Source organism: Apaloderma vittatum, unplaced genomic scaffold, assembly GCF_000703405.1.
Source record: "Apaloderma vittatum isolate BGI_N311 unplaced genomic scaffold, ASM70340v1 scaffold12727, whole genome shotgun sequence".
NCBI lineage: Eukaryota > Metazoa > Chordata > Aves > Trogoniformes > Trogonidae > Apaloderma > Apaloderma vittatum.
The window spans coordinates 7,224-34,263 of record NW_009725744.1 but is presented as its reverse complement, the minus strand read 5'-3'; the positions used below and the strand labels follow the sequence as shown (position 1 = coordinate 34,263).

Here is a 27,040-nt window from a genome sequence, read left to right as displayed (position 1 = left end):
ATATAGTTATTTCCCTGTGGGCTTTTGTAAGTGGAAAGAAAGAGGCTTAGATCTTTCTATATTTTCTTCACCCTCTATCAGTCTAAAAATTTCTATGTTACTTAGTTTTGCCTGTTAGTCTAAACTAATATTTAACTGTTTTTTAATGACTGAATTTCTTAGATATTTAGAAGAGGTAGCTTTTCTACAAACCATTACTGCTGTGTTGAACAGGTATTTTACTTTTCCTGTAGTTTATTGCCCCATTTACCTGCCTGAGAGCATCCTCTGCTTTTCAGGACTGCCTTGAGTAAACTTTTTCACAGCTGGTGTATGAAAAAATAGATAAACACTGCTTGTTTGCCTTTCATTCTGAGATGGAATGGTTATATAAATAAATAAATGTTCACAAATGGAGAAATATTACTTCCAGCTTTTTGAAGTCGTGAAACTTGTCTAGACTTTGGTGTATTTTAATCACTGTCAGTGCTGTACTTGCAGTTGAGTTCCTGGTGGAGTACGACTCGTGCTTTACTCTGAGGTTTTGGGGGTTTGCTGTTGTTACCACGTGGATGGAGCAGCAAGACGTGTTGGGACTTTGCGGGGACGCGTTCATGCGCGATCCCTGGCTGGAGCTGGGCAGGAGCCTGCGCCGTGCCCGGTGGCGCTCGGGGACAGGTGCGGACGGGCTGAGGGAGCTGCTGCTCCAGCTTCCCCCCGAATAAACGTGGTTTGTCTTTGTCGCAGCGACAACGTCAACGCCTACTGCCTGCACATCGCTGAGGACGACGGTGAGGTCGACACCGATTTCCCACCCTTGGATTCCAACGAGCCCATTCACAAGTTTGGCTTCAGCACCCTGGCGCTGGTTGAAAAGTACTCGTCCCCCGGCCTGGCCGCCAAACAGTCGCTCTTCGTGCGCATGTGAGTACAGACGCTGCCTTCTCCAGCTCTGGGGAACCCCCGGGCGTCCGTCCCACCTCCCCTTCTGTTTTCTTCTCTACCTCCCATCACCTGAACTGAGCAGGATCCCGGGGGCCGCGTGTTGGTGGCTCTCTGCAGGCGATGCCCTGCTCGGGGCTCCGTCACGAGGCCGGCAGAGGAGTAAATGCTGCCAGAGCAGCTCGAGGGAGCCTACCCTTGCGAGTCTGCAACTGTGCAGAAGAAAATAAGGCCTTCGGCGTATGAATAGTGAAGAATACTGGGCTGTTGCACTCCCGTTAGTAAATACTTGGAATTTAAACAAAGCCTGAGCACATTTTGCTCCAGCCATGCTCCTAGTTTATGAAAAGTAGGCATGAGTAATAAATGAAATAATGTATGTAATTGCTTCAGAGAGTTGAGATTATGAAGTTATTCGTGTTGATATTCAGAGCACTTTCCAACAGATACTAAGAACTGATCTTGGTAGTAACTTTTTAATTATTTTGGAAAGACGTACTGACTTTTAGCGGGAAAAAAGAAGGTGTCTGGGTATTCCATATGTGAGAAACTTCAAAATCTCCTGACAAAGCCTGATAGACAAAGTAATAAAGTTGCATTTTTAGACAGGCCGGTGGGCTGCAAAACAAGTCATTTTAAACACAAACAATTGCAGAGTGTGTTAAGAACAACACAGCAATGGAGAGGATAACGGAGCAGCACATACGGGTGCCAGGTAGAGTAGGACTGGCCATGCTGCTCTAACATCCAGGAGAATTTTGATGAAGAAGACCTCGTCTGCCACTGAAACTTGAAGCTCTCTGGTTTGTAGCTCAAGAAGAATTTGCTATATCATTGATCAGTGAACTAGTGTTTGAGTGATATGTACTGTGCTTGATCACTTTTATTTACTTGGGAGTGAAAAATCTTGTAAACCATCCGGAGCCCTTAATTGCTGTAACAAAATACTGGCAGCATAAACCACTTCTTACTTGGGAAAAAAATTTCATCTTTGGATCCCTTGAGATGAAAATGCTAATAGGGTTTTCCTGGTTATTGGGTGCTTTTATTTAATTTATAAAGGATCACTTACATTTCATAACCATACAGCTGCTTTCAGTTTTGAATAACCAGACATTTAAAAAACCTCTGACCTATTTAATTACACTTTTATATTCTTTATTGTGTAGGGTTACGGGATGTTCAGTTCCTCCTGCGCGACCACAGGAGGGATTACCTCCTGCACACGTTTCTCTAGAGTCAATGCTAGTGCCATGAATATGATTTTTTTAAAAAAAATTAATTATTCTATGATTGTTTTATCTTCAAGATAATCCTTCTTTTTCGATGTCCCCAGAAAAGTACCAGCAGGTATATGCAAAATTCTGTTCTAATTCCACTCAATCACAAAGGATCGCGAGCATTTACTGCGGGTAGCCCGGTTAGGAAGCCTGTGTCATTACAGGATTCTGAATGTAGATGCTTTCTCATCTGGAGAAAGTCCCCTTTCTTTCACAGCTGCCTCCTACCTACAATCCTCATTGCCTGTGCTCAGGACACAAGTCGGGATTCGTATTTAAACGCAGTAAAACCCATGGTCCCAGACTTTGGCCGTTGTCTTGGCGGAGGTGGAACCGGTGCTCCCGCGTGGAGCCCAGGACCTCAGCAGGATCCTGGCCAGCAGTTCTCTGACTGCTGCTTGTAGCAGGATTAAGGTCCAGCTGCAAACCCTGAAAAAACAATGTGAAATCGTTCGCTTAAACATAACGTGTGCTCTTGTGAAGACCTTCCTTCCAACTTGGGAGGTCCCGCTCATTAGAAACAGGGCCAAGCACGTCCTAAGAGAGGGTTCGAGGTGTTTTTTGTGTCTACATGTTAATTTGAAATGGCTTGTACTTCCTGTGTAAGTAGTTATTTGTAAATAGTTAGGTTTAAATTAGAATTTTTAATGTCCCCCAGAAAAGAGAATTACTCGATCATTACTTGATCAAAAGATTGTTACTTCTGTGGGTTTCAATGTGTGTGCTGCCTTGTTTTTGTAGGGATTTGTTGTAAATTCTACATCATCTTCCTTCCTTGCCATCCTACTAGCGCATACAGTTGTGGTTTTATATTTTGCATCTCTTTTTTTCCTCCCCCTGATGCTGAAGTGTTTCAGCTGCTGGAGTGTCAGGCTTGTGACTTGTAATGTTTATTAATATTGAATCGCTGTTGAAAAAAGTTGATGCTTCTGAGAAGCTTCATGATGAAGCCTGGTGTTTCATTTCAGATCTCACCCATCCTGCGTGTTGGATTTATTTTCAGATGTTGTGCAGTTACCAAGCTGACAGTTGTGGAACCTCGCCAGAGACCCCGTTTCGGCAGGACATGTTTGAGCAGAAACAGTTTGCAGAACTTTATACACTTCAACCCCTGCCAAGGCAAACTCTTAGCCACTCGAGTTAGTTGTAAATGCCCGGTGGCGGTGGCTGGAAGTAGCCCACAGTGCATTTTATGTTCTGAGCTGAATGTGAATGTCTTTGTGGCTATATAGAGTAGTAAATAATTGAGTTTGATTAGGGAGAGGGACCTCATTATCCCCCCACCTGTGTCCAGCTGGTAGGGGAGGGTCGGGATGAAGCCATTAGCTGTCTCTCTTACTGGCATCTCAAAGAGCTCAAATACATCTGTGTCTTATTTTCTTTTCTGGCACAATCAGTCGAGCAAGCTAAGCAGGCATGACCGAATTTGGCAAGTTCCAAGGACTCTGGCAAAGTTACACAAGGAGAAGACGGAGGGCAGTCATTCTGGCTTCTAACTGCCCATTAGTCTAGCGAGTTATGTTTTTGGAAAGTGTCTGTTGTGGAAAGCCGTGCTTTGTCCAATGTCAGACACGGCGTTCGCAGACAGCGCGTGGTGGCGGCGGGCACGCCGCGTCAGGGGGAGTCAGACAAAGCTCCGCATTCACGCGAATGCAGGCTTCTTGAGATGAGGTAATACCTGGAAGACTCAGAACAAAGGTGGTTTAAGATAAATCCGTACCATCATTAGGGCTTTTTCCCTTGGAAATTTTATTATCGCAGCTTGACGTACTGAATCTAATGGTGTTTCTAGGAGTTGTAGCTCGGCTGCCAGTTGGCACACAGATGGAATTCGGCGTACGGTTCCTCTGCTCTGTCACGCTTTTTTCTGTTTTGATATTATGTTTAGATTGCTTTGACTGTTTTATGTATGGATGTGTTTTTGAAATCAGCATCTCTGCTATACTTGGATATACAAGAGTGTAGGTAATCCAGAAAGTATGGTTTTTGAATATTCATAAAATACAAATTCAAATAAATTAATGCAGATGCCAGAGTTAGGAAGGAGGCTCCAGGACAGTGAGCAGGGAGGGGCCGGACCTGAGAAAGGAGCCCGAGCAGGAAGCCGACTCTCTCCATGGCTGATGGTGGTGTCGCAGCAGAGCACGTCAAACTCGGGAGCACAGAGTTGTCCAGGGCTAGCCTGAGGTGCACTAAAGCAGCATCGTTTAGGCTCAGGATGAAGATTGTGGCTGGCATAGTTACTCGGGTTCGTATCACTGTGCACTTTATTGTAAAAATTACCCAGCTTGAGTACATGGCGTCAGCTGGGATTTTTAGTCTTAACTTTGACTTGGTGCTCGTCAAGTGGAAATCATTATTAGTCGCTCGCAGACTCTTTCCACATGCCAGCCGTTCCTTGCAGTGAGCTTTCAGCGCTATAAATTCCACTTCAGGGTTTAAAAAAAAAAAATTTAAAAAAAAGTAAATGGTTTCAGGTTGGCAAGGCAGCTTCTGGAAAAGTTTGTTTCTTGTTCAGAACAGGAGCCCTTTGTCCTTTAAGTGCTGTTTTTTCATTTTGCTGGAAAAGGGAGCCCGTGGAGGGGACGGGCCCTCTTCCCTCTCGCCCCTGAGCACCTTGGAGCGAGCCGCCGAGGCTCGGCCTCTCCTCCTGTTCTCTCTTTCCTCCTCTGAACCTTGCCACCCTGGCTCCAGCGCTGAGGCTGTAAAAGAAGATGGAAAGCCAAGTTACCGCAGAATGATCACTATCATTAACATTCACGGGTGGTTCACTTATCATTCCTGACGGCACAGACATGGCAGCCGTTATGAAACGTCCACAGGTGTAGCACGATGATACATATTACATTGTGCCACAATGGATTTATGTATTCTGTAACAAAAGAAAAGTGTAATGAAAAAATACAGAAGGTAATCCTTTATTCCTCCACCGCACAATTTATCAGTAATGCCTGTGGATGATAAGTGCCAGGGATTTCCTTTGCTTGATTTAACCTTGTCACCCAGGTATGTTTTTGTAAAATGACAGAGAATACAAGCTAAGGAATTTCTTTGGCTTCCAATTTGTAAGCAGCAGTTTTAATTGATTGGATGGCATCTGCTTGTCTGTCCCGCTTTCTAGGGTGTTGACTTAAAATAAGGGTACCACACGTTAGCAGAGACAGGTAAAACCCGTAATTTATAATCGTAGCTAAGGATATGCTGGAGTTAGGTTGCGTGAGGACAGTCAATGCCCATTACCCGTGCGGAGCATTCCGGGGGAGCTGGCAGGGCGAAGTGGGCAGCACATCCCTCCAGGGGATGCTCCCGCGCCGGGGCGGGCAATGGTTTGGGTGATCCCGTGCCGGGGATGCTCCAGGGCTCCCACCCCTTCGGCGACCAACGCTCTCCTTGGCCTGGGCTTAAGCCACACCCAGCTCAGACCCGTGGGTTTAGCGAGGGCTAAAATGTGGCTGTTGGGGCTCTGTGCTCTATCGTTTGAGGGGAGCGGCGCTCCGTGAGCCAGAGCGAGGGCAGAGGGAACTGTGTGTTCAGCCCCCGGGCTCTGTTCCAGAGCAAATATCCAAAAGTTTACAAGCGCGAGTGTGCTTTACATTTCACTGCATTTGCCAGAGTCTCGTGTGCTGGATAGCATGCTAAATATAGTCAAACACAGAGGTTTTTCTTATTGTGCTTTAATCAGTAAAATAAAATCTTAAAGGTTGTTCTGGGTGGGGATCCAGCTTCTGAGGCAGAGAGTGGCCGTGGCTCAGGCACGAGTCAGTAACAGCGTCGGGGGAATCATCCCGACTGCTCTCAGGCCAGCTGCACAACACAGAGGCGACCGAGTCGGGACAGCCCGAAACGCGAGCGGGATCGAGAGCAGCACGTGCTCTTCAGCAGTATCAGGGATCGAAAGACAATCATACGTGTTCTGAAGGTCGGTGTCGGTGTGAGAGCTCGAGCCGGGTCAGCTGTGGCCAGTTGCTTCACAGCTGCAGCGAAGATTTGCTCAGCAGCACAGAGTCTAGGAAGGTCTTTGCTCGCTGTGTGGCACTGGTCAAAACCCTGAGTCCCAGGGCTGTACCGACGGCAGCTTTGCCGCTGCCAGCACGGTGGGTTCCCTCTCCCGGGGAGATGTGGGCTCGGTTCTGCTCATCCTGTGTTAAGCCCATGGCAGAAATAGAGAGATGCATGAGCAAATTGGGAGTATTTGGTTTGAAGACGAGTAAGATGGAGTTATAAATAATAAATGGTCTAGAGAACATAAATTTGGGGCTTTTAGGCAGATTCATTTTGCCAGGAACAAAGGGAATTGTGAGTGAAATTCAGAGACTAACCCAGTGATGAGAAGGGAGCTCCGTGTCCTGGGCACTGGCTCCTGCGGGGCAAGGGACGGGGCTGAGCTGCCCCGGGAGCGGGCGTGCTCTGGGCACAGCCCCATCTGCCGCGCACTGACAGCGGGGCCGGCGTTTTATCTCCTGTAATGCATAAACTGCTGGATTTCTTGACCATCTCCTCAGCCTGTTCCAGCCCCTCTCGGCAGATGACTTTGAGTTGAAAAGCTTAACTGGGGCAAATCAGGCTGCTCCGTGCCACCGGTGGGGTGACAGGGGCCAGTGTGCACTTGTGCTGGTGGCCGCAAGCAGAGATAAGAGCCCCAGGACGGCAGGCTGGTGACCAGCACGTGCCCAGGTTCACTGGCCCCCGCAGCTGCGCTGCAGCCAGGGCCCAGGAGTGAGTGTGGCTGCGTGGCGAGGGCTTGAGGATTGTTGATTATGGGCCAGGGATGCCCAAGTGACCGGAGCTCAAGCTCGTATTCCCAGTGACACGTGGTGTGGTGTGGCAGGGTCGCCTGGATTGCTTTTGACTGCCAGTCGCTTTTAAAAACATTCCAGCTGTGATATTCACATGGAGCTCTGCTCCCTGATTAAAATTCCTGGCTGCCAGCTAGCCAGCTCCTCCTTCGCCGGCACTCCGGGTGCCAGCCCTGCCCGCAGCTCCCGCAGCTCCGTCTGCAGTGACATCTACCGACACGAACGAGACTGGCTGCGGGGCTGAGCTCACCAGCACAGCTGTCCCAGTACGGCCATCTCCTACCATACTGTCGCCTGCTGGGCTGTCCCAGCGATGCTGATTCCCACACTTGCCTGGCAATTTCTTCCTGGTGCCAAAAACCCACCTGGGAGGTTTCATGCCACAGCATTGACAAAAACGTGCCCAAAGAAAGCCCGTTACTTGCATTTGAAATAGTGTTAATAGTGCTGCCGAGCTGCCAGTTTCTTCCTGTGTGTTGTGCTTCCCCTTCTCCCCGCGGGATCGGTAGCTCAGCCCTGGGGACAGGTATGGAAATGCCACTGCAGACCGTTCCTCCCGTGTGCTCTGCGAAACTTCTTCATGAGGAGTTGAGGAGCTCTGCGGGTACATTTGCTCGTTTTTCTGTTGTAGTGACAAACACCAATTGATCAAAAATAAAGATAAATTAGGAAAATCCTTGCACACCTCGACTCTCAATCCGTTTTCTCCGGTTTTGTCTTTCTAAGGGAGTTTGCTCAGTTTCTCCTTCTAACTTCCTCTCCCAGCCCAACCCTGTTCCTTGTGGTGCCTAACAAGTCCTTTGCTTGAAACTAGCGACCGTCGCAGTGAGCTGCCTGATGATGATTATTTTGTAAAAATGCATGTGCATCTGTCTTGCAGAAATGCTGCTCATGGATTCTCACTTATTCAGGTGGACAGTATGAAGGTCACCATGAAGGATATCTTACAAAAGGCCTTAAAGAGAAGGAAGGGATCACAGAGAGGCTCAGGTGGGTTATTTATTGTATTTTCTAGAGGGTAGGCTGTTTTTTCCATGGGCATATTTTATGTCTCTTTTTTAACTGTTGTGAAAGATGCTCGATTTCTTTTCAGCGGGTATTGTGATTTTCAGCACCGCTCGGATGCGGTTCTGCCGCAGGTTTGTGTCCTCAATGCTGACTGGAAGCAGGCGGCGGAGGAGCTGCATCGTGTTTGCTGCAGAGCAGTATATCCATTACTGCAAATACTTATTTATGATAACAAAGCCATTTGCATTCAAGTCCAGCCAGTGGTAATTTGAGATGATGGGTGGAAGTACAGTAAGACTGCTCCTTGATAGAATTTGTGTAGTTTTAATTTATGTAAGAAAATGATGCTGATGTACTTCCTGCAATGTGTCAAAACAGTACTATTATAGTTAAGACATATCAACATTTAAAAAAGAAAATGTACAGTGTTTGCATTTGTGTTTTAGAGCAATGCTTTGCCGGGGTGTAAATGCGCCTTTACATATGTGTTAGTGTGTGTGTTGCAAAAGTATTAAAAAAAGTAAAAGGCTGAGAGATCTTTCCAGAAATAATTACTGTGAGAAATTGCAGCGAGTCTTGTCACACAACAAAGGGACTTTAATATAAACCTATCTATATACTAGGGGGAGATAAGGATCTTGTCTTTGTAAATGAATGAAACCTCCTTATATACCCTTAGTTTTAACTATGGGCAAAGAAAATAAACCCCATTCTCTTTAGAAAAAGTAGTTCAGTGCAGTTTTTAAACGAGTATATAATCTGTCATGGATTTAATTAGCTATCTTCAGATGAGAGCTGAAGTTTTAATAAAAGTTAGAAGAGATAACACAGTGAAGGACACGGATGAGCTGTCTCAAGGCCATATTCCAAGGGAACGATAAGAGCTGTAAAAAATGGCAGAGGAGAGCAATTGAATGAAGCAATGAAAATCTGATTCTTGTAAAAAAAAAAAAAAGGAGGAGGAGGGGGGTGGGAAGAGCGAGCTGCTGGTAGGGGTGGTTGTAGATGAGACCCGGCAGCGTGTGCAGCGATTTGGCCGCTGGCCAGGAGCCATCGTTCACCCTCGGCTGTGGCGGCTCGGGCCAGATGTGCCAACTGCACGTTTCGGCTCGTGCCAGCTGACTGCGCCGTGTGATAACCAGCTCTCTGGATGCCCATCACTGGCCGCAGAGATAGAATTAAATGATGATGATCTTCCCACAAGTTGGGAGAGGAAACAATGCATATAAATCTTGATTTCATCTCAGCGTGAGAAGTCTTTATCCATCATCACTCATAATGAACAAGTCGTTAGCTGCGATGAATGGTGTTCGGATTTTTTCAAACACCTCTTTTGTTCACTTTTTGGGTGACTTTTATTTATTTCCTGGGATCAGATTTCTCTTCCCTGAAGGGAGGTGGCTAAAGGATTCATTTAGCTCAGTCTTTAAGCTCCTTTCTTCCTTTGTGTAACAGATGCTTTACTCTTTGCCCGTTTGAAATTTGGTCTCGCTTTTATTTTGTTACTTTTACTCGGTTGTTTAGAAAGGGAATGGACCTGTCAATTATTCCTTCAGTTAATATATTCATTTCTACCATTTTGGCATTGCTGCTCAGAAACCTTGGTAGTAGCAGGATATGTAAGCATGAACATATTGCTTGGGGGGGGCAATTATATAAGAAATCATTTTAATCTACTTTTTATAAATTATCTATGTGACACCTCCCCTCTTTGCGATATGGCCATCATCCCTGCTGTGGATATCACCACAGCACAATTCATGACTAAAAACCTTTTGGTTACTTACAAGTATATTTACTTTGGAGCACGTAATTGGATTTCTTGAAACAGTCAGTGCTGCCTGCAGATTTCAGTTTAAGCTTGTGTACAGGTACGTCTGGAATTAGGACCTGCAGCTGTAAGCTTCATGAGTTGGAGTCACACTCTAGGGAAAGGTTTCTGCTTAAATTCCCAGACTACTGAATTCCAGAAATGAAGTATTTTTGTGTTCTTTTTTCAGTGTTGGTGAGCACTCCTAGTGCATTATCGAAATTGTTGTGTAACGCTGCCACGTGGGTGAAGGGACTTCTCAGATGAGGTGTTTATGTATCGAACTGGTAAATCACGAATGAAACTGTTAGAACTATCTTCCCTTCTCCAACACTGTGACTGGTCCGTCACTCCCTTTGGGGGTGGCAGAAGCTGCGGCGCGGGGGCTGCTCCTGCTCACTCGGGCCCCGCGCAGCCCCTCTGGGTGCCACCACAGGGGCAGGGCCAGGACAAGATTTTGTCAGCATTCTTTGTCTCCCGCCACATTCTTCATATCTGGAGTGGATAGACCTCTTCTGTTCACTGGGAGAGGCACAGAGAAATGGGATTTAAGATCAGACCATTAGCACAGTGCGGCTCTGTGCCATTGTAGTTGAGGTCATTATTAAGCAGTGGATCAGGATGTCACAGTTCTGAATAAAAGATAGGACATGATTTAGGAAAAGCATTTCTTCGCATTCAGCAATGCTTCCTTTTAAGTACCAACCAAAAAGATACTTAACATATTTATCTAAAGCTTTTGTAATAGTTTAATAAAACTGAAATGCCTGTGAACTTTTCTGCACATTTTCGGCGTGCCTCCAGACCAGTCTTCACAGGACAAATTAATTTATTACGTTTACAGCTTGTGCTGTTTTCGAGCACATGTATAGAAAATAGCTTTCTGACCTATTTTCACCACGGACCTGCACGACGTGTTTGATATTGGTGCTGTGTTTGTGGGAAAACGCAAGCCTTGGTTTGGCTGGTTTGGGTGACGAGGAGCCTGGAGCATTTCTGCAGCATAGTCAGGAAGGGGATGCTCCAGCATGACCAGGGCTAAAATGCTGGGCTAGATTTCTCTCATTCTTTTATTCAGCAATAGTCTGCAGCTTATAAGGAGGTTTATCAACAAGCAGTGGAGTCACAGTTTCCTGAAAACCCCTGTGCCTCGGTCACCTCTGTGGGTCGATGACTTGAGCGGCTCCAGTTCTGGCTTTTGTTTAGAGGCGTCATCACAATCCCATTGGGTGCCAACCCTCGCCTCCCTCCTGGAGCAAGTTTCTCTTGACGAAGGGTCGCCCCGGTTTCCTCACTTTCTTTCAGCACATGCACCAACATTTGCGTAGCCATGGTGTGAGCTATGTTTAAAAAATGCTGATGGGTTTATGTCAAAATCCCTTTTGCTGAAGGGACTAAAGCTGAATAGAGGCTTCTGGCTGCGATTTGACTTCAAGCAAGAGTTTGTTGCAGGAGATACAGGTCAGTAGAAGGAGATAGAAGTGGGAGGCAGCCTTTGTTTCATAGGCAGCAGGATGAAAAAATGGAAGCAATATTCTGGTTGTGCCTAGCTCTATTTAGATGTTATGTTAGACAAAATTATTGCAAACTATTCAGTCTATTTCATGTTCCTTGCAGTTTTTCTTTCTCAGCGTCACAAGGCTTTTGCCTGAGACATATGAACTGTGGCCGTTCTTAAATAACATTTTTTGAGTCAATCAACAAAACCACAGGTGGTAAAATAACCTGTACGTGTTACAGCTGGGAGAACCGCAGCCCTGAAGTCATTTCATAGAGGCCACGGTTGTACAGAAGTGGGGCTCTGGGGCCCCAGTGACCTGTCCCGCGAGGGGCAGCAGCAGCGGGTTCATGGAAACGCCGGATCATCTGCCACGGCCCCAGTAACCGACGGGAGGAGGTACAGGGGAGTGGCTGTGAGTTAAGGAAGAGCTTGTAACAACCAGTCAGTGCTACGTTGTGGAGAAGATGAATCTGCAGAGGAAGTTGTTGAGGCAGATGTTTAATTAGTTGGAGTCAGGCTGGATAAATCAGGGTAGGAGCTGCCTGTGCAGATACGCTGGTGTGCCTTCCTTTGCTCTGGGCTGGTTTCATTGTCCTTAAAGACTAACTGTTCTTTTTGCTTTGGAAAGAAGCAGCAAAACCAGTCATATAACCTCTCTGTTATTGTAATGGATTCCCTTGTGTACACTCATAAAATAGAAAATGTAATTGATGTTTTCTTATGGTAATGAAAAATAACCAAGTAGAATACTTTATCATCAATTTGTTTAACCTATTGCGTGCTCAGCAGCAGGTACTGCACATGCATATTTTACGTGGGAGCTGGAAATAAAACACTCTGGGTTGTGGAATGAGCTCCTGGAGGAGACTGGTCTAATCCAGCGATGGACCACCTTGAGAGAGCCTTGGAAGTGTCTCAAAATAGCCAGAACAGGAGAGAAACAGGCTTCGGGCAGGTGATGTCCTGGCCACGGTGTGACGTGGCAGGGAGAAAAGCCGAAAGCTCTGTCGGTGGCGCAGGGACTGTCCCGTGCCCGTGGCACTGGGGTGCTGGGCTGAAGGCCCAGTGGGGAGCCCCAGCACCCACGGGCGGTTTACGGGTTGCTCGGTGTGAACCTGCCGTGGCTGCGGCTCTGGGGACGTTTCTGAACGTTGTGAGTGCTCCAGCAGCTGGTGGCTTAAATACAAAGTTGGTCAGCAGGGCGGCAGATCTACAGAGCGGGAATCACATGCTTGAAATCAGGAGCATAAGAACTTCTCATTCTTCTGGAATTTATCAGTGGAAGTGCGGGATATGGTGCTGTCTGGATTTTGGACAGATTTAATAATGGAGTCTTGAAAAGTCTATTTAGAAGGTGAGATTTGGGTGTTTTAGTATTAGGTATAATTCTGCTCCCTAAAACTCAGTAAGAGTTTTAATTGTAACTTCTAAAAAAGGAAGATATTAGACGTGCCTTTAAAATCCTGCCCTTGAGCTTTGCTGAGAAAGTTTTGCAGGTCGTGCAGGTCATGTTGCAGAGCTGTGAAATACATTAACATATTAATGCAACCTGGTTTGCTTTACTGCTAAATGATTTTCCTGCACCGTCAGTCTGCTGCTGGTCCTACTTTTACCAATACTTACATGTTCCCCAGCTCACCAGGAGTTTAGGTTATGGTCGATGTACATTTTAAATCCTGCTTTTTAGGGAGGCTCCCAGTTGGACTAAGGAGAGCACAGGTTTTCCAGGATGAAACGCAGAGACCCTTCTGTTCAGATACAGGAGCCCAGCTCAGCCCGGCTCTGAGAGCATCCCCCAGCGGGCAGGAAGCAAGGAGATCTTAGCAGGCTTTTTATATCTGCACTGAAACCCACTTTCAATACTCTCTATAAAATATGGTTGCATGGCTTACAATTTTAAGAACATAGGAAGGCTGATGACTTCATTCTTGATACTTTGTGCATCTTGATGCCATGGTGATTCTCAAACTAAATATGTGCAGGAAGTGTACGTACCCTTGAAAGTTATCTTCCTCGCTTTTGAGCTGTCTCGTTCCTTTTTCTGCTCAACAAATGCACTCTCTGGGATGCCAGTTGCTTTTCCTCCAGAGCTTGACTGAATGGACTATAAATACTAATGTAAAGTAAGTAAGAATGCAGAGAGAATATGTACAGAGGCTTTGTTTCCAAACAAATTAAGCATTGATGTCAGCATATAAAACCCGAATGTTCTTAGCAGGAAATGAGAGACAAAACTACGTGTAAAATGCTGAAATGTTACAACAACCCTGCCCGTTTCTGGTCCATGTCAGCCTCTTTTCATCTGAAATTTCTTGAGAACAGAGAAGCCTTGTCTGATTAATCTTGTCTGATTTGAAGTAGAAATTCTTTGCGGGGTGAACATGCTAGTGATTATTATTTCATAGCTGCTTCGAACTGCAAACATCCCTGCAGAAGAAACACTCGGTCCTTTTAAGCACAAAATGCTATATGAGTTTAATTGTTATAAACAATACCTCCTGCCAACATTTCACAGACATGACCTGTATTTTCCGTGGGTTAGAGTGAGAGTTATTAACTTAGTGTTCTGTTCAGTTTGGAGAAAGACTAATACTTTTTCTATAAATGAAAACAGCTGCTTTACAATAACATTCAAGTCCCTAACAGCTGTCAACTAGTGCTTTTTGCATTCTTTAAAATGTGCAAAGTGACCAAAAATAGTCTAAAATAATCTTGCTAGTCTGGATAAGTGTATTATCTCACTGCCACAGGAAGCTGAATAACAAGGAAAGAAAAATATTCAAGAAACAGGGAGAGAGCATAAATATAAAAGTCTCCCATGTCACGTTTTACTCTCTACAAGAGAATCAAAGGAATTATAGCTGCAAAGGCCAGTTAGAATAATCTGTTCCATCTCCAGTGGCAAGCAGCACAACCTATTGCAAAACCATGTTCTGCAGTGGTTTGTTATTCCTGTTTTTTCGGATTTGCTCACCCAGAGCCGCTACCCTTCAGAACTTCGGGAGCAGGAGCTCAAAATGAAGAGTGCTGCAAGCGTGGGGCTCGTCCTCCCCTCGGTAGGCAGCCCGGGAAAGAGATCTGAGCTCAGTGCGAAAAATTTCCCTCCTAACACATCAGTCTCAGCACCACTTGTAACATTTCGTGTCTTAAACGTGCTTCTGAAGCTGTGTATAAGCACGTTTTACTCAAAAGTTGCACAGGAGATAAGCATGGGGAAAAGTGCTAATTCTGAGCCTCTCTCGGTGGCGGCTCTCCCGGCTCACAGCGGGGGCTGTGGGGGCGCTCGAAGGGAGGAGGAGGAGGAGGGTCGGGCCGGGGGTGTTAGGAGCACAAGGAGGGGTTGAGCTCCTTCGCCGCAGGGCGCTGATGGGCACGGAGATTCAGGCAGAGGATCCTCTCTTGCTGCTGGAAAAGCCGCAGGTCTCGCCTCTGCTTTGTGGCCTCACCCCCCCTTGCAAGTGGGGGAGTGGGCAAAAAGAAATGGCTGGAGAGGGGGGTGTTTTTATCGCATACGTGTATTGATATGTACATAGAAAAAGGTGGAATTGGGGAGATAAAAGAAGGTATGTAAAACCACAGCCCAGTGATCAAGGCATTTTTAAGAGATGAACTGCAATTAGAATAAACTGTCATTAAAGTTTGATACTGTCAGTGAATGATGGTAACAGGAGTTTAAATTTAAAAGTAAATATGTTAGAGTAGGCGATGCATATGTTTGCTCTGACTCTTTAAGAGATGGAAGCCCCAGCATCTGTGACAGTGAAAAGCCAATTAATTTATATTTCCTTGTGTTTACATGCGTGCTTTTCTGCTTAATGGTGGTTTTGAGTTTCTTTGGCTTTCAGTGCTTTGTTTTGGATAATTATAGCATCCCTGCAGAGTCTACTGCCCCGTTATGAATGGCTTTACCTGGAAACACTTCAGAAATCCTGGTTTTCCTTGCATTAAGCTGCTTGCATTAGCAGGATTTAAATTAAAAAAACATCGGTATTTGCGGATACTTGGTCAAGGCTCTCCTGCTTGCTTGTCCCTGTTTTGCCAAAGAGGCAAGGTGGCAAAGAAGGTGTCGGTGAAAGGCATCGCCCCGCTCTGTCCTGGGGCTGGGGCTCTGCCGCAGTGTGCGCGAGGGAAGAAGGAAGGACGACTCCGTGTCGGGTCTGTGGCAGGTTTCCCTCAGCAGGACTGGTGCTGGCCAGGGCGAGGGCGTGACAGGGGCAGCTTGAAATGATTTCCTTCTGCCTACAAGCCCCATCTCTGTGTTGCAGGGTTGATGATTTCTGTCAGTGAGCCCACTGCTGCCAGCCTGCTGACGCTGAGCAGACCCTGGCGTGAAGGGGACAGGGGTGTTGGTGCACGTGGAACAGCTCGGCGGGAATAAAGTTTGCCAGTAGTTTGTCAGGATAGGAATTGTGCGTTAGTCCTCTGCGTCTGGGCCGACGGGATTCTGGACGTCAGCCCCAATGGTTGAGGAAAGTTTTTCATGCCTGGCCCCCAGAATGGAAGTGAAGTGTTGAACTGAGTCTATTTCATAGCTGTTAGTATTAAAATCATACCTTTACTGGTTCTTCTGGATTTGTAATAAAGCCATAATTTATGTGACATTTTAAGTTCTGCGGTTCGGCGTTGGGATGATGGAGGCTTTTTCGTTTATTTTATCCACTCTGACGGAAGAAGGTGCTGCTGATGCCCCAGGGACGGTCACGGGGCCGACCCTTTCCAGCCGGCTTTTTGTGAAGCCTGAAATGCGCCATCCAGGTGGCTGCGTTGCCCCTCGCCGCAGTGCTGGCGTCTTTCCTCCTGTAACCAGGGCAAAGCACCTCTCTCACTCTGTGATCCAAGTCAGCGAGGTAGAGAGCTCGTGTTGGACCGTCCGAGCCCGCCTCGAGGCCGCTCGCGGGCTGCCATGGTGCGGGCAGGGGCAGCTCAGGGGCTGCGTTGGCTGTAGCTGCCGTTGGCCCTTACATTTGTGATTTAAAAAAAACCCTGCATGTTGTATTTCTGCCACCTTATAGATCAAACCTAATGATTTCTTTCTCCTTTCAGCTTTATTTACAGCTATTTATTGCTTACGCAGAAAGAATAAAAGTCTATAGTAGCAATTAAATAAAGCATTTTGTTAACATTCTGCAAAGACGCGTTTGCTGCTGGTTGTGCTGCTTGTTTTGTGTTCTACGAAAAAGCAATACATAAATGAAGTGTTTGTTTCTTTTTAAGGGGCTTTTTGACTAAATTCTTTAATTTCACTGGCTGTCAAGGTAGTGTTAAGTAAAATGGGTTTGAACTGCTGTAGTTTTTGTGTACTGGACTAGATGTCAGAAACCTTTGCCATCACTGGAAATTCTGTCACTCTGGATTTACTATCTGTTTCCCACAGCTGAATTCTTAAGCAGTGTGATTTAACACCTTGGCTCTCCATCAGCCGGTCCTGGCATTTATTTGAATGCATTACACCACTGGTTTCCATAAACTATTTTACAATTGTTTCATATAAATGACTGTTTATTTCTACAAAAACCATCTGTATTTCTGCGGAGAGCAGCAGATAACTGTATGTAAAATTCAGTAATGTCACAACAGTGCAAGTTAAGAAGAAACAGATTGGACTAAAAAAAAAAAGTCTTTTGCTGTGCGCAATGTTAAAAGTTTGCTTTTACTATTGAAATATCTTTATTTATTAACCAGTATTTGCATTTGTAATGATAAAATCTTTATTCCACTTCAGAGGTGTTGAGGGGCTTGGGGGATTTTTAATGGATAAACAGATTTAAGATGTCCTCATAGCAGCAGGATTTGAGATGTAAACATTCTGGCTTTACAGCTATTTCCTCTCGAAGTGTTTACATATTTTCTGTTGTTTCATTGTCATTGCCAAGCGCACAATGGAATCCTTGCCCCTTCTGTCACGTTAAGAAAAACCCTACCCGAGGAGGCCCGAGACCTCTCTCTGCTCCCGTTGCTGTGCTCTGCGCAGCGTATCGATCCCGCTCCTCCTTCGCTCCTCTTTTGTTTGGAGTCCTTGCCCAGGACTCGTCTCCAGGGTTGGGGTCTGGCAGTGGAGCTGCTCTCCCCCCCAGCCCCTCCCGAGGCCGCCGAGCCCGGGGAGGAGGAGGAGGAGGAGGCGAGGATGCCTCGGCTCGCCTGCTCCCAGCCAGCACCCAAGGAGCAGCCGCACTGAGCTATTTTAATTCTCCCATATGCTGCCCATGTGCTGGCAGAGGGAAAGCTGGAATCCAGCAGTCTTACACTTAGCGCGACTGATACTTTCTGACAGACTATTTGAAATGATAGAAATACATAAACCTCGTCTTTTTTATGACCTTGTAATAGCTGCAACATATTTCCAGCAAATATTTTCTATAGCAATAATAAAAAAGCGATAACAAAAAATAAATATAAATATAGTTTAAACTCAAAAGAAATCACACTTTCAAAACCTAGGGTTGGAGCAGTGAAGCAATAAATCATGTATCCTTGTGAAAGGAGAGACTTGAAATAGGGAAGTACCACAGCCGTCAACATTAAATGTTTATCAGGTATTTTCTTGTGACTACTTTCCTGTCTTTCTTCTGGCTGTGGACAGAGCCTGAAACATAGCTCGTGTTCACTTTTGCTTATTTGCCGTCTGCTTGGCATCAGCAGCCTTGGCTATTAGGCAATGACTGCCTCACCATCTTTAAATTCCTGATTTTCCACATTGTTTTGGAATTGCACCTGCGCGGGCAGCAGCGCTCACTGAGACCCCGTGTCCAGGGCAGAGACCGGAGATCCCCCTCCAGTACCGCGTGAACTTCTGTGGCTGGTCTGGGGCAAACTGTCGCGTCCTTTGCCGCCACAGACGTTCAGGTGCCTCGGAGCTCCTGGCGGAGCCGGGACAGGCTTCACCTGCTCTAAACCCAGGCAGGTTTTCCTGCTTTGCTGAAAGGCGAGGAAGCACACGCCCTTTGTGCGGCGGCTCCGGCACGGGGAGGCTGAAGGCAACAGTCAAGAATTGTCAGAGGAGCTGCGTGCCAGGAGAGTGAGTTTTCAAATGAATCCATGAAGGGCAAGAAACGAGCAGGAGCAGACAGTAGTTACGGGGAGATGTGGTGGAGGTCGGATATGAAGATGCTGCTCTGTGAAATGTGATGTACGGTCCGTTGCTCTGTCTGCTGCTCCCCTGGGCGTGGATGGTGGCAAGGGTTTGGTGAAGGACTTTGAGGAGAGACCACCTTGGCTTCCCTACCAGCAAACAGGGAAATTATAGAAGGAAGTTGTAGCCAGGAGCAGAATTAATAGATGACGTGTGGACAAATGCAAAATACTGAGGAATAAAACGGGCATCGTGTTTGTAGGGCAGGTTGTGCCTCAGAAACGGGTGAGCAGCCTTTGAGGAAGTCAGAGACCAGCTGCAGAGGGGCTGTGTGTTTTCAGAGGATGCTTAGATTTTCCAAAAAGATTTTACAAAGGCTTGTAAAGCAATTAAGCTGTCACAGGATGAGAGGGATCCTCACATGGATGAATAATTGATTAAAAGACAGGAAACAAAGAATAGGAATAACAGCCCTCCGTTATCGGTAACTAGGTTATGGTGGAGTTCCCGTGGAACTGGTAGAACCTGCATTGTTCTGTTGATGGGGGCATGGAAAAGGATGTGAATGCTGATGTGACAAAATGTGCTGTTGATACAAAAGAGGCAATAGTGCAAATAAAAGCTGTCTGTGAAGCACTGCAGAGGTATCTCACAATGCTGAGTGACAGGACAATAAAACGAGAGAGGGAAGTCAGTGTCAATGAGCGCAAAATAATACACACGGTGAAAAGCAGCCGTAACTATATGTATACACTGATGGGCTCTAATTACCTTCCATCAGTCGAGAAAAGTATCCTGGAGTCGTCATGGGTGGTTCTCTGAACTCTTCAGCTCAGTGCTTAGGAGCAGTCAGAGAGACAAGCTGAACAGCAGAAACTGGGAAAGGAGGGCAAAACAGACATTACTGTGCCAGTCCATAAATCAGGATGTCCCCGCATCTTAATGGTTGTGTTTCATCTCAAAAATGATCATACGGAAGGGGAAAGACAGACAAATGGATAAGCGCAAAAATGGATCAGACGTGTGAAATGAGTAGATGTTGTGGAAAGAAGGTCTTTTCCAGTTTGGAAAAGATGTGATGGGGCACAAGTGCAGCCCATGAGGTGCCCGTGTGGGAGACGGTGAACTGGGAGGAGTTTGTCACAGTTGAAGGTTTTATCACAGTTGGTCCTAAGATGGGAAGCACATGCCCCAAAAGTGGTGGGTTGGCTTTTGGAAACAAAAGGGAATTCTTTTTCTCACACAGTGCAATAAATTCTGGAGGTCAATGTTAGAGAAATCAGAAATCCCGAAGTATTTTGAACAAATGCTTGGCCTAAAGGGAGAGAAGCAGCTGACAAAGAACATGACTGGGGCTTTGGTGAGAACTACAGGAGCTCTTGAGAGGGAGCTGAAGATAAGGGATACGTAGGATGCAACGATGTGTTTTGTCAGGGACTGTAAAATACAGGTTCAATTTTAAGCCATTTGGAGTTTTTTTGCGTATACTGGTCATATTAGTTTAGGTTTGGCAATGCCACAAACATTAAATATGGAGGTAAGTGTCTGTAATCCTTATTTTACTCTAGTAACTAGTTTGGAAATGGAGACAGGGTTTGTTTGGGGTTTTGTTTAAACTCTCATTCTCTTTTTAAGTGTTAGTGTTTGTTTATTGTGCAGATTCAACCCCTGACCGTGGTATTCTTCATCGCTATTGAAAGTTAATGGGGGAAAAATTGCATTCCAAACATTTGAACCTGTGGTAGCCATGGCTGAACTTAGTTGATCTCTGGTGATCGGTTCAATTTAGTTACGATTTTTAGCCATTAGGCTGGGGCTGAATGATGGTGATTTGGTTGAGGCCAAATGTCTGCAGAAAATTGGCTGTTTGATAAGAGCCCTGTTATCAGAGGGGGATACTTTCTCATTTACATTTAGATGAGTATTGATTATTTATTTACTCAGAGAAGTGAGATTCGTTCCCAATCTTATCTCTCTCGTCTCTGCTTGTCAGCAGAAAGAGAGATAGAGCTCCTGACATCAGCCCAAGATAACAGCACTTTGTAGTGAAGATAAAAGTTGGAATGGGCCTTTTTCTAGTCTTGACTGAAAGGATAAGTTTTAAAAATTAGAACTGATGGGTCATGCTTTCAAAACCCCATTCTGAAGGCTTTGCAGCTTAAATGGCAACAGAATTGGTTTGTTGTTATGCGGATGGCCATCTGCCTTCCCTAAGAGAGCTGCTTAATTTGATTATGTGGCGGGATTCTTCCTGGGGCACCTCTGCAGCAGCCCTGGGAGGGCTGGGGTGTAACCTTGGGGGTCGTTGCCCTGTTTGATTTTAATTCCTGGCAAACCTCCCTGTGTTTCAAGGGATATCTTGAAATAGCTTGAAATAAGAAGTACTGTGGACATCTGTAGGCACGAAGCAAGGTGTGGAGGGTTAAACGGGGATTTTAGCAGGGGGGGGTGGAGGATGCTGGCTCTGCCCAAGGTAGCCCTGCTCCGCCAGAGCTCCTCTGTCGCTGCGCCAAAACCGCTCCAGGAGAGAAGAATTGCTGTTGCTGGTGGTACTTGCAGCGTGTGGTGTCAGCGCTGTGCCAGTAGCCTGGCCCAAGAATGGAGGAGATCGAATGCAGAAGGGTCCTGGCTCTCACACCCTCTCTGGGGGAACCCAAGCAAATCCCTGCTGGATCTTGAACCAGCAAAGTTTGCTGGAAGGTGGAGCCACTGCTCTCCCCGGACATGCCGCTTGTGCCCGCAGCGCTCCTGCTTCAGCTCAGCAGCAGCTTCTCTCACCCCGAGTACTGGTGACAGAATTTCGGATCTGGAAGAGGGGTTTGCATGGATGAGCTTTGTCTTCAGAGCCTTTTGCCCGGGTCACTTCCACTTGGCCGTGGCTCACAGGTGCTCGGGCGCTGGGCACAGGAGGTGCTTGGAGCTGCGGCTGCTGCTCCCAGACCAGGGTTCCAAAGGTTTGTTTTACAGTGCACGGAGCGTTCGCGTCAGGTTACAGAAACCCATAAAACCCAGCGTTGGTATTAGCACTTGAAATGTTGCTGAGGTTCCCAGAGCAGTATTCTGTTAGGAGACCATTGCGTTACCTAATGTTTCTGCTGCAGTGACATCATTTGAACTCATGAGAAGAGTCTGGTAGTAAAACTCCTCCGCAGAATCATCCTAGCATTCTTCATCTGTTATAAAGTAGAGGTCATGTAAATGTGTATGGATATTTAAAATATGTTATTTAAGAGTAGATACTCTCTCTAAAAATCCATTTACACTTTTTAATTAATTTCTTGGTATGTTCTGCTTTAAGGGAGTTACTCACATGGAAGGCTGCCTTGGTTCCTGGCCTGTAGCTCTATTTCCTTGCTGTATTAGCAGCCAGTTATTGCAGTCTGCTAAAAAAGACTGTGGGTGGGAGCGCTTGGGGTCGGGGTTTGGCACCACGTGCCGCAGACGTTGGGACGGGAACCCCCAGCTCGGCTGCCTTTGGTGTTGCTGGGGCTCGTTCAGCACCCGGGCGTAGTGTGGGAACCTCTGCGATGTTCTCACAAATGGACAAAACACACACGTTTTGCCGTCGCTGCTTCTGTTTTAAACCTGCACCAGGTTTTAAACACAAATTGATTTACCACTTTGATATTTGTTTCAGATCAGTGTATTTTGCTTCTGCCCAGCAAGCCAGGCCTCTGTTTACTTAATTTATTTAAAATTTTTAATTGCATTTCCAGTAGCTGGGAGAGGAGAACCAACAGTGCTGTGTGTATTGACCTTTCTGTTGCCTGCGCTGGCACGAGGCATCTCTGCCGCCTCTCAAGTGCGGTTCATCCTTTGAACCCTTCGGCCATGGCTGGTTCTGGGTGTGCTGGGCAGGGTGGGAGCGGTTCCGCTTCCCTGCCGGGCTCTGCAGAGAGCCGGGCTCCCTCTCTGCTCCCCGGGACCAAGGGGGCTCTGTTGTATGGAGAAACGCTGTTCCACTTGGGGAGCAGAACACGCCCCGGCGGTGCCGTGAGCGCTTCACGTGGCTTCTGGGGAGACGAGATGAGAAGCCGTAATTGAAATTCTGCTGTAGTAAATTTAGAATTAATTGGCTAACAAATTCCATTTCTTAGGCATGCCGTCTGAGGCTAAAATGCTTAATTTTCTTATATGTTTTAAATATTTCATCATATACTATCATAATTCAAAGTCAGGAAGCATTCAGAAATATTTTAAGTACTGCTGAAGGGGGAATAGATTTCGTTATTTCACTTCTAGTTTTTTTGTTACGTCAAGACCTCACAAAAGGTGCTTTGCATCACTTAAATTTTTCCAGGTATCTGTTTAGCGTTAGTTACCAGATTGTACAGATTTTTAATGGTAAAAGGGGAAGGGTGCCCAAATAACGCAACGCGGATGCACACTGAGGTCTGAGCAGGTCTTTGTTAGAACAGGCAAGAGCCCTGTCTCGCAGCACTTGCTCCCTGGGTCGGAAGGACACGGAAATGCTGGGCAGGAGGAATCTGTCAGGTCACGGTGCTGGGCAGCCGAAGGTGACTGCGGGATGGGATTTCCTTGCACACCCTCCTCCTCCACCTTTTCACAGCTGGGCCCTTCCCCTTGGCAAAGAGCTTTGAAACAGAAACTTCTACTTGCCCAACTTCTAGGCTGAGTTATCTCATGTTAGTTGAACGTGATAAGCCATCACTTTGTTAGAAAACAGATGATTTTACAAGTTACTTTATGTTTCAGGTCCTCAGTATCGGCTGGAGAAGCAGAGTGAACCTAATGTCCCAGTAGATTTAGACTGTACCTTGGAGAGCCAGAGCACTTTGGAATTCTGCCTTGTCCGGGAGAACAGTATGTTTCCCCTTTTCACTTTTGCTCTTGTAAATTGCTTAAACTCACATAAGTTATGTATTTTGGAATACAAGCTGTACTGTCTGGGCAAGTAAGTTTTGACGAGTCTCTTTTTCCTGCGGCACTTCTCAGTTGTGCCAAAACAATATTCTGGAGGGAAATGATGGATTTCATACCTTCTAGTACATAGTCTGCATCCTGTTTATCACTTCATGATTAATCTTTTTCTGTTAAACTCTGTTCTGTAAAGTTGTGACCAATCATGAAAAACTGGAAATATGAAACTTTTCTATTGCAGGCATTGCTTAGTGGATAAAGTCATTGGTCTGCAATACCTGTTGCCTTATCGATACAGCGTTAGAGGCACGGATTTTTTCCTCATAGAATTTAAAGAAATTAACCACACAGATATAACTAGGGCAGCTGGATGATTTTTAAAGTGCTAGACAAATAATCTCTCCAGCTATGCTCAGATATTTTTATTCTGTTACTGTTTTAATGGTCCTAACACTATTTCCTGATTTCTGTACAAGGAATTATATGAAACTTAAAAACCCCCACATTTAACATTGATTTGGTTTTGTCCTCCATAGCATTTTCGTCCATCCTTCATTCTCTCCAACAGTCATGCTCTCAGTTTGGGTTGGGTTTTTTCATTCTATTTTAATCAGCTGTGAAAATGTTGATTGTAGTAATGAGGAAACCAGTAGCGTTCAGCCTCTCAGCCAAGACCATGCTCAGAGTGCCTGCTGCAAAAAATCATAGTAAGAGCCTGTTTCAAGTAGCAGAAGTGGGGTTTCTCTCTTTACAAAGATGAGACCTTTCCATTTATGTTTTTTGACTATAGCATTTCATATTTTATGCTGGAATGACAGCAGAGCATTCCCAAAGCACCTCCTGATTCCAGGGGCTCCTGTGGGGCCAGGCAGAGGTGCTGCTGCCTCGAGCTCGGGCTGGCACCTCCTGGCTGGAGCCCGCGGGAAGCGCTCCCAGGTAGGGCGGGACTTGCTCCCACAATATTCTTGATGCTTCTGGTTCGTTTCCCCATAAAATGGTTCTAAGAAACTGGAGGGGAAGATGCGGCAGAAGGGAGCAGGAGTGCTGAGCGATTTTAACCTCACTAATCAAGTTGCACTCTTCCACAAGCCAGAATTCCCCAACATCTGCATCCAGGCTGTTATTTTCATATCAATTGTTAATCTGTGAGAAGATGCACACCAGTCGTACTTACATAGGTTTTGCGCATTTTGATTACAAATAGCATTTATTTTGTCCAGTCTCTGTTATTAGAAGCGTATTTTATATACTGCATTTTTAACATATTTTCGTCATCTGTGGAGGAATCCATGCTGTGGCCTGTAGCTCTGTCTACTGATGCTCTTAGCTCTCACAAGTGACTACGTTCAGGTTGCACCACTACTTTAATAGTAAGTATGTTTTAGGTTTTTAGTGGATTAGCAGGAGACATTTGGTCTACTGTGCATCAGTAGCAAATGCTCAGAGGCCTTATCTCAAAATAAATGTCAGTTGTCATGGTGAGAGGATGCTTTTCCCGTGTGCAGCGGCTGCTCCTCTTCCCTCCTAGGCGAGGGGACGCGGAAGCCAGCTCCTCAGCCAAACAGGGCATGGAAAGGTGTAGGGTGGTTCCCTGGGGCTGTCAAGGTGAGAATACTCTGAATTTGTGATCTCGGCGGGCACTCAATAAGCAAATCGACGGTGCCCATCTGAGAGGTGACCTGGAGCCCCTGTCCTGGCCGTGACAGGGAGCACCCCGGGCTGCGCCCCAGAGCTGCCACAGTCCTCCTCTGCTGGAATGCCAGCACCGGGGTGGCCTTTTGTCCCCACTCGTGGGTCTCATGTTTGTCAGCCGGCGCCTGCAACGTGGAAAAGCGAAGGCAAAACAGGGTCTGAGACTCTGTGGGGTTCAAGAGCAAGTCAGTGTTTCAGTTTGTTCAAGGCTGACGGTAATCTGGTGAATGCTGACGTGAATTCTGTCTCCTTTCTGCTGTGCTCTTGCTGAATGTTTTCTGAATGGATACCAAACTCAAATAAGGAATGCAGGGGAAATCTGCTTATAGTTTCTCCCCCAAAATGTGGACGAATTTAAAGTGATCTTCCATTGTCCCTGCTCGGGGATGTCTGTGACAGATCCGTGCAGTTTGCTCTCGGCACGCGTAGATGTTCAAGGACAATACACTGTATAAGATCAGTCATAATTCATGCATTGTTCATAGCCTGGTTCCCCCAATACACAAGAAGAAATTGGATTTTGTAGTGCTTAAGGAGCTATCTTTTGGCGTGGCGTTAGAGCAGAAGTATTGACAGGTTTGCACTGTTAATAAAATAATAGCTTGAAAATCCTAACATCAGAATGAGATAGTAATTTTCTGCATTTTGTTCTTATTTGAAATACTTTTAGCTTAGCTATGCCAGTCAGGAAAAACTCTATTGTAACGGCTATTATTTGTAAGTGTGCTCTTCATAGTCTCATATTCATTTATAAATACATATTTGTATGATGCCAAACATCTGCTAGCAGAATAGCTGCCGGTTTCCTTTGAGCAAATAGAAAGTTTATATTTTAGGGTATTAAATGAAACAGAAAACTTTCCATTATTAAGAAATATGTATGGAGAAATCCCCTATCTATCCAACATTTACAAATAGCATTCAAACTAATAAACTGTTTGCGGTGTGCAGAACTTTTTAACTCGCACAAAGATTTATCTTTAAACTCAAAGCCTGCACTTTGTAATGTGAAATGCTTTTATGTGTAGGAGCAAACTGTTCATGGCTAATTTAGTTTTATTCTTACCATCTTACTTCTGGAAAGTTCCTCTTTCTCATTTTATCATTAGCTAGTAATTAGTATTCAAGGGAAATTGGTCTTAATATATTAAAATTGGTTTAGTGCCTTTAGACCTGTACCAAAGCCAGTGTCTTATTGGAAAATGTAATTGGGGACTCTGTGTATGTAATTAATTGTATAACAATTAAGAACTTTCATTAAGCAATATACTAGTACATTAAAGTAATAAGGGACATTTTTGCAATGCAGTTAACTTTATATTTTGTTGTTTTATCGAGGAAATGCAGGTTCATTTGCTCTTGAATAGGCTACATACGGCATTTCAATATGCTGATGTTACTAATGTGTCATTTTTATATGTCCTGCCGTGCTTACAGGAGTCCCTTTTGGATAAGTCTCCTGGTTTTAGCTTCTAACTTATTTTCAGACTCGTGCTTCCTGTGCCTGTTGTTTCATTACTGTCTCATTCGAAAATCAGGATTTTCTGTAAAGAAATTGGACTGAGTTACATAACTCCGTATTTCACAGTGGTTCAAGTTCTTGAACAGAAATACTATCTCTGTACTGAACTTGGTTTAAAAAAAATTAAACAAAATAAACCAAAAAAACCCCCAGCCAAACAAAACATCTGCAACAACAGAGTAAAGCTCTTCAGCTGTTGTTTGCAAACTGGGAAGTAGGTCAGTTTTCTGGGTGACCATCACATCCAGAGACTGCAAACTCGTGCCCCCGCTGCGACTCCTGAAGCACGGCAGGAGGGCTTGCCCATGGTGCCTGTCTTGAAGAGCAGAAGTATGTAGCACTTGGTACCAGTTTTGCTTTTGACTCAGCTTAGGTGGGCAGAAAGCACCACTCCATTGTGCCTTTTTTTTTTTTAAAGGAGGAGGCTGGGGTTTCGAGTTTTGTGTGGTTTTGCGGGGCAGGCAGCCTGCGCAGAGAGAAGGGCGCAGGCAGAAGGGTTGGTGGCAGCAGGCGGGTTCTGGTGGCGGTGCCGGATGCCGGAGGATCCAGAGCTGCCCCGT

The 27,040-nt window shown here is 45.7% G+C and overlaps 1 protein-coding gene across 1 annotated transcript in view; it reads left to right on the top strand.

Moving 5' to 3' along the window:
• Nucleotides 1–480: 480 nt before the first annotated feature.
• LOC104276624 (target of rapamycin complex 2 subunit MAPKAP1-like) overlaps nt 481–27,040 on the top strand; it is a gene marked incomplete at both ends in the record, with an annotated part of 29,590 nt that continues 3,030 nt past the window's right edge. Inside the window, 4 exons of the mRNA XM_009873021.1 lie at nt 481–640; nt 727–903; nt 7,878–7,987; nt 23,102–23,209. Coding sequence (XP_009871323.1) covers nt 481–640; nt 727–903; nt 7,878–7,987; nt 23,102–23,209 — 555 coding nt within the window. The remainder of the gene's footprint in view (nt 641–726; nt 904–7,877; nt 7,988–23,101; nt 23,210–27,040) is intronic.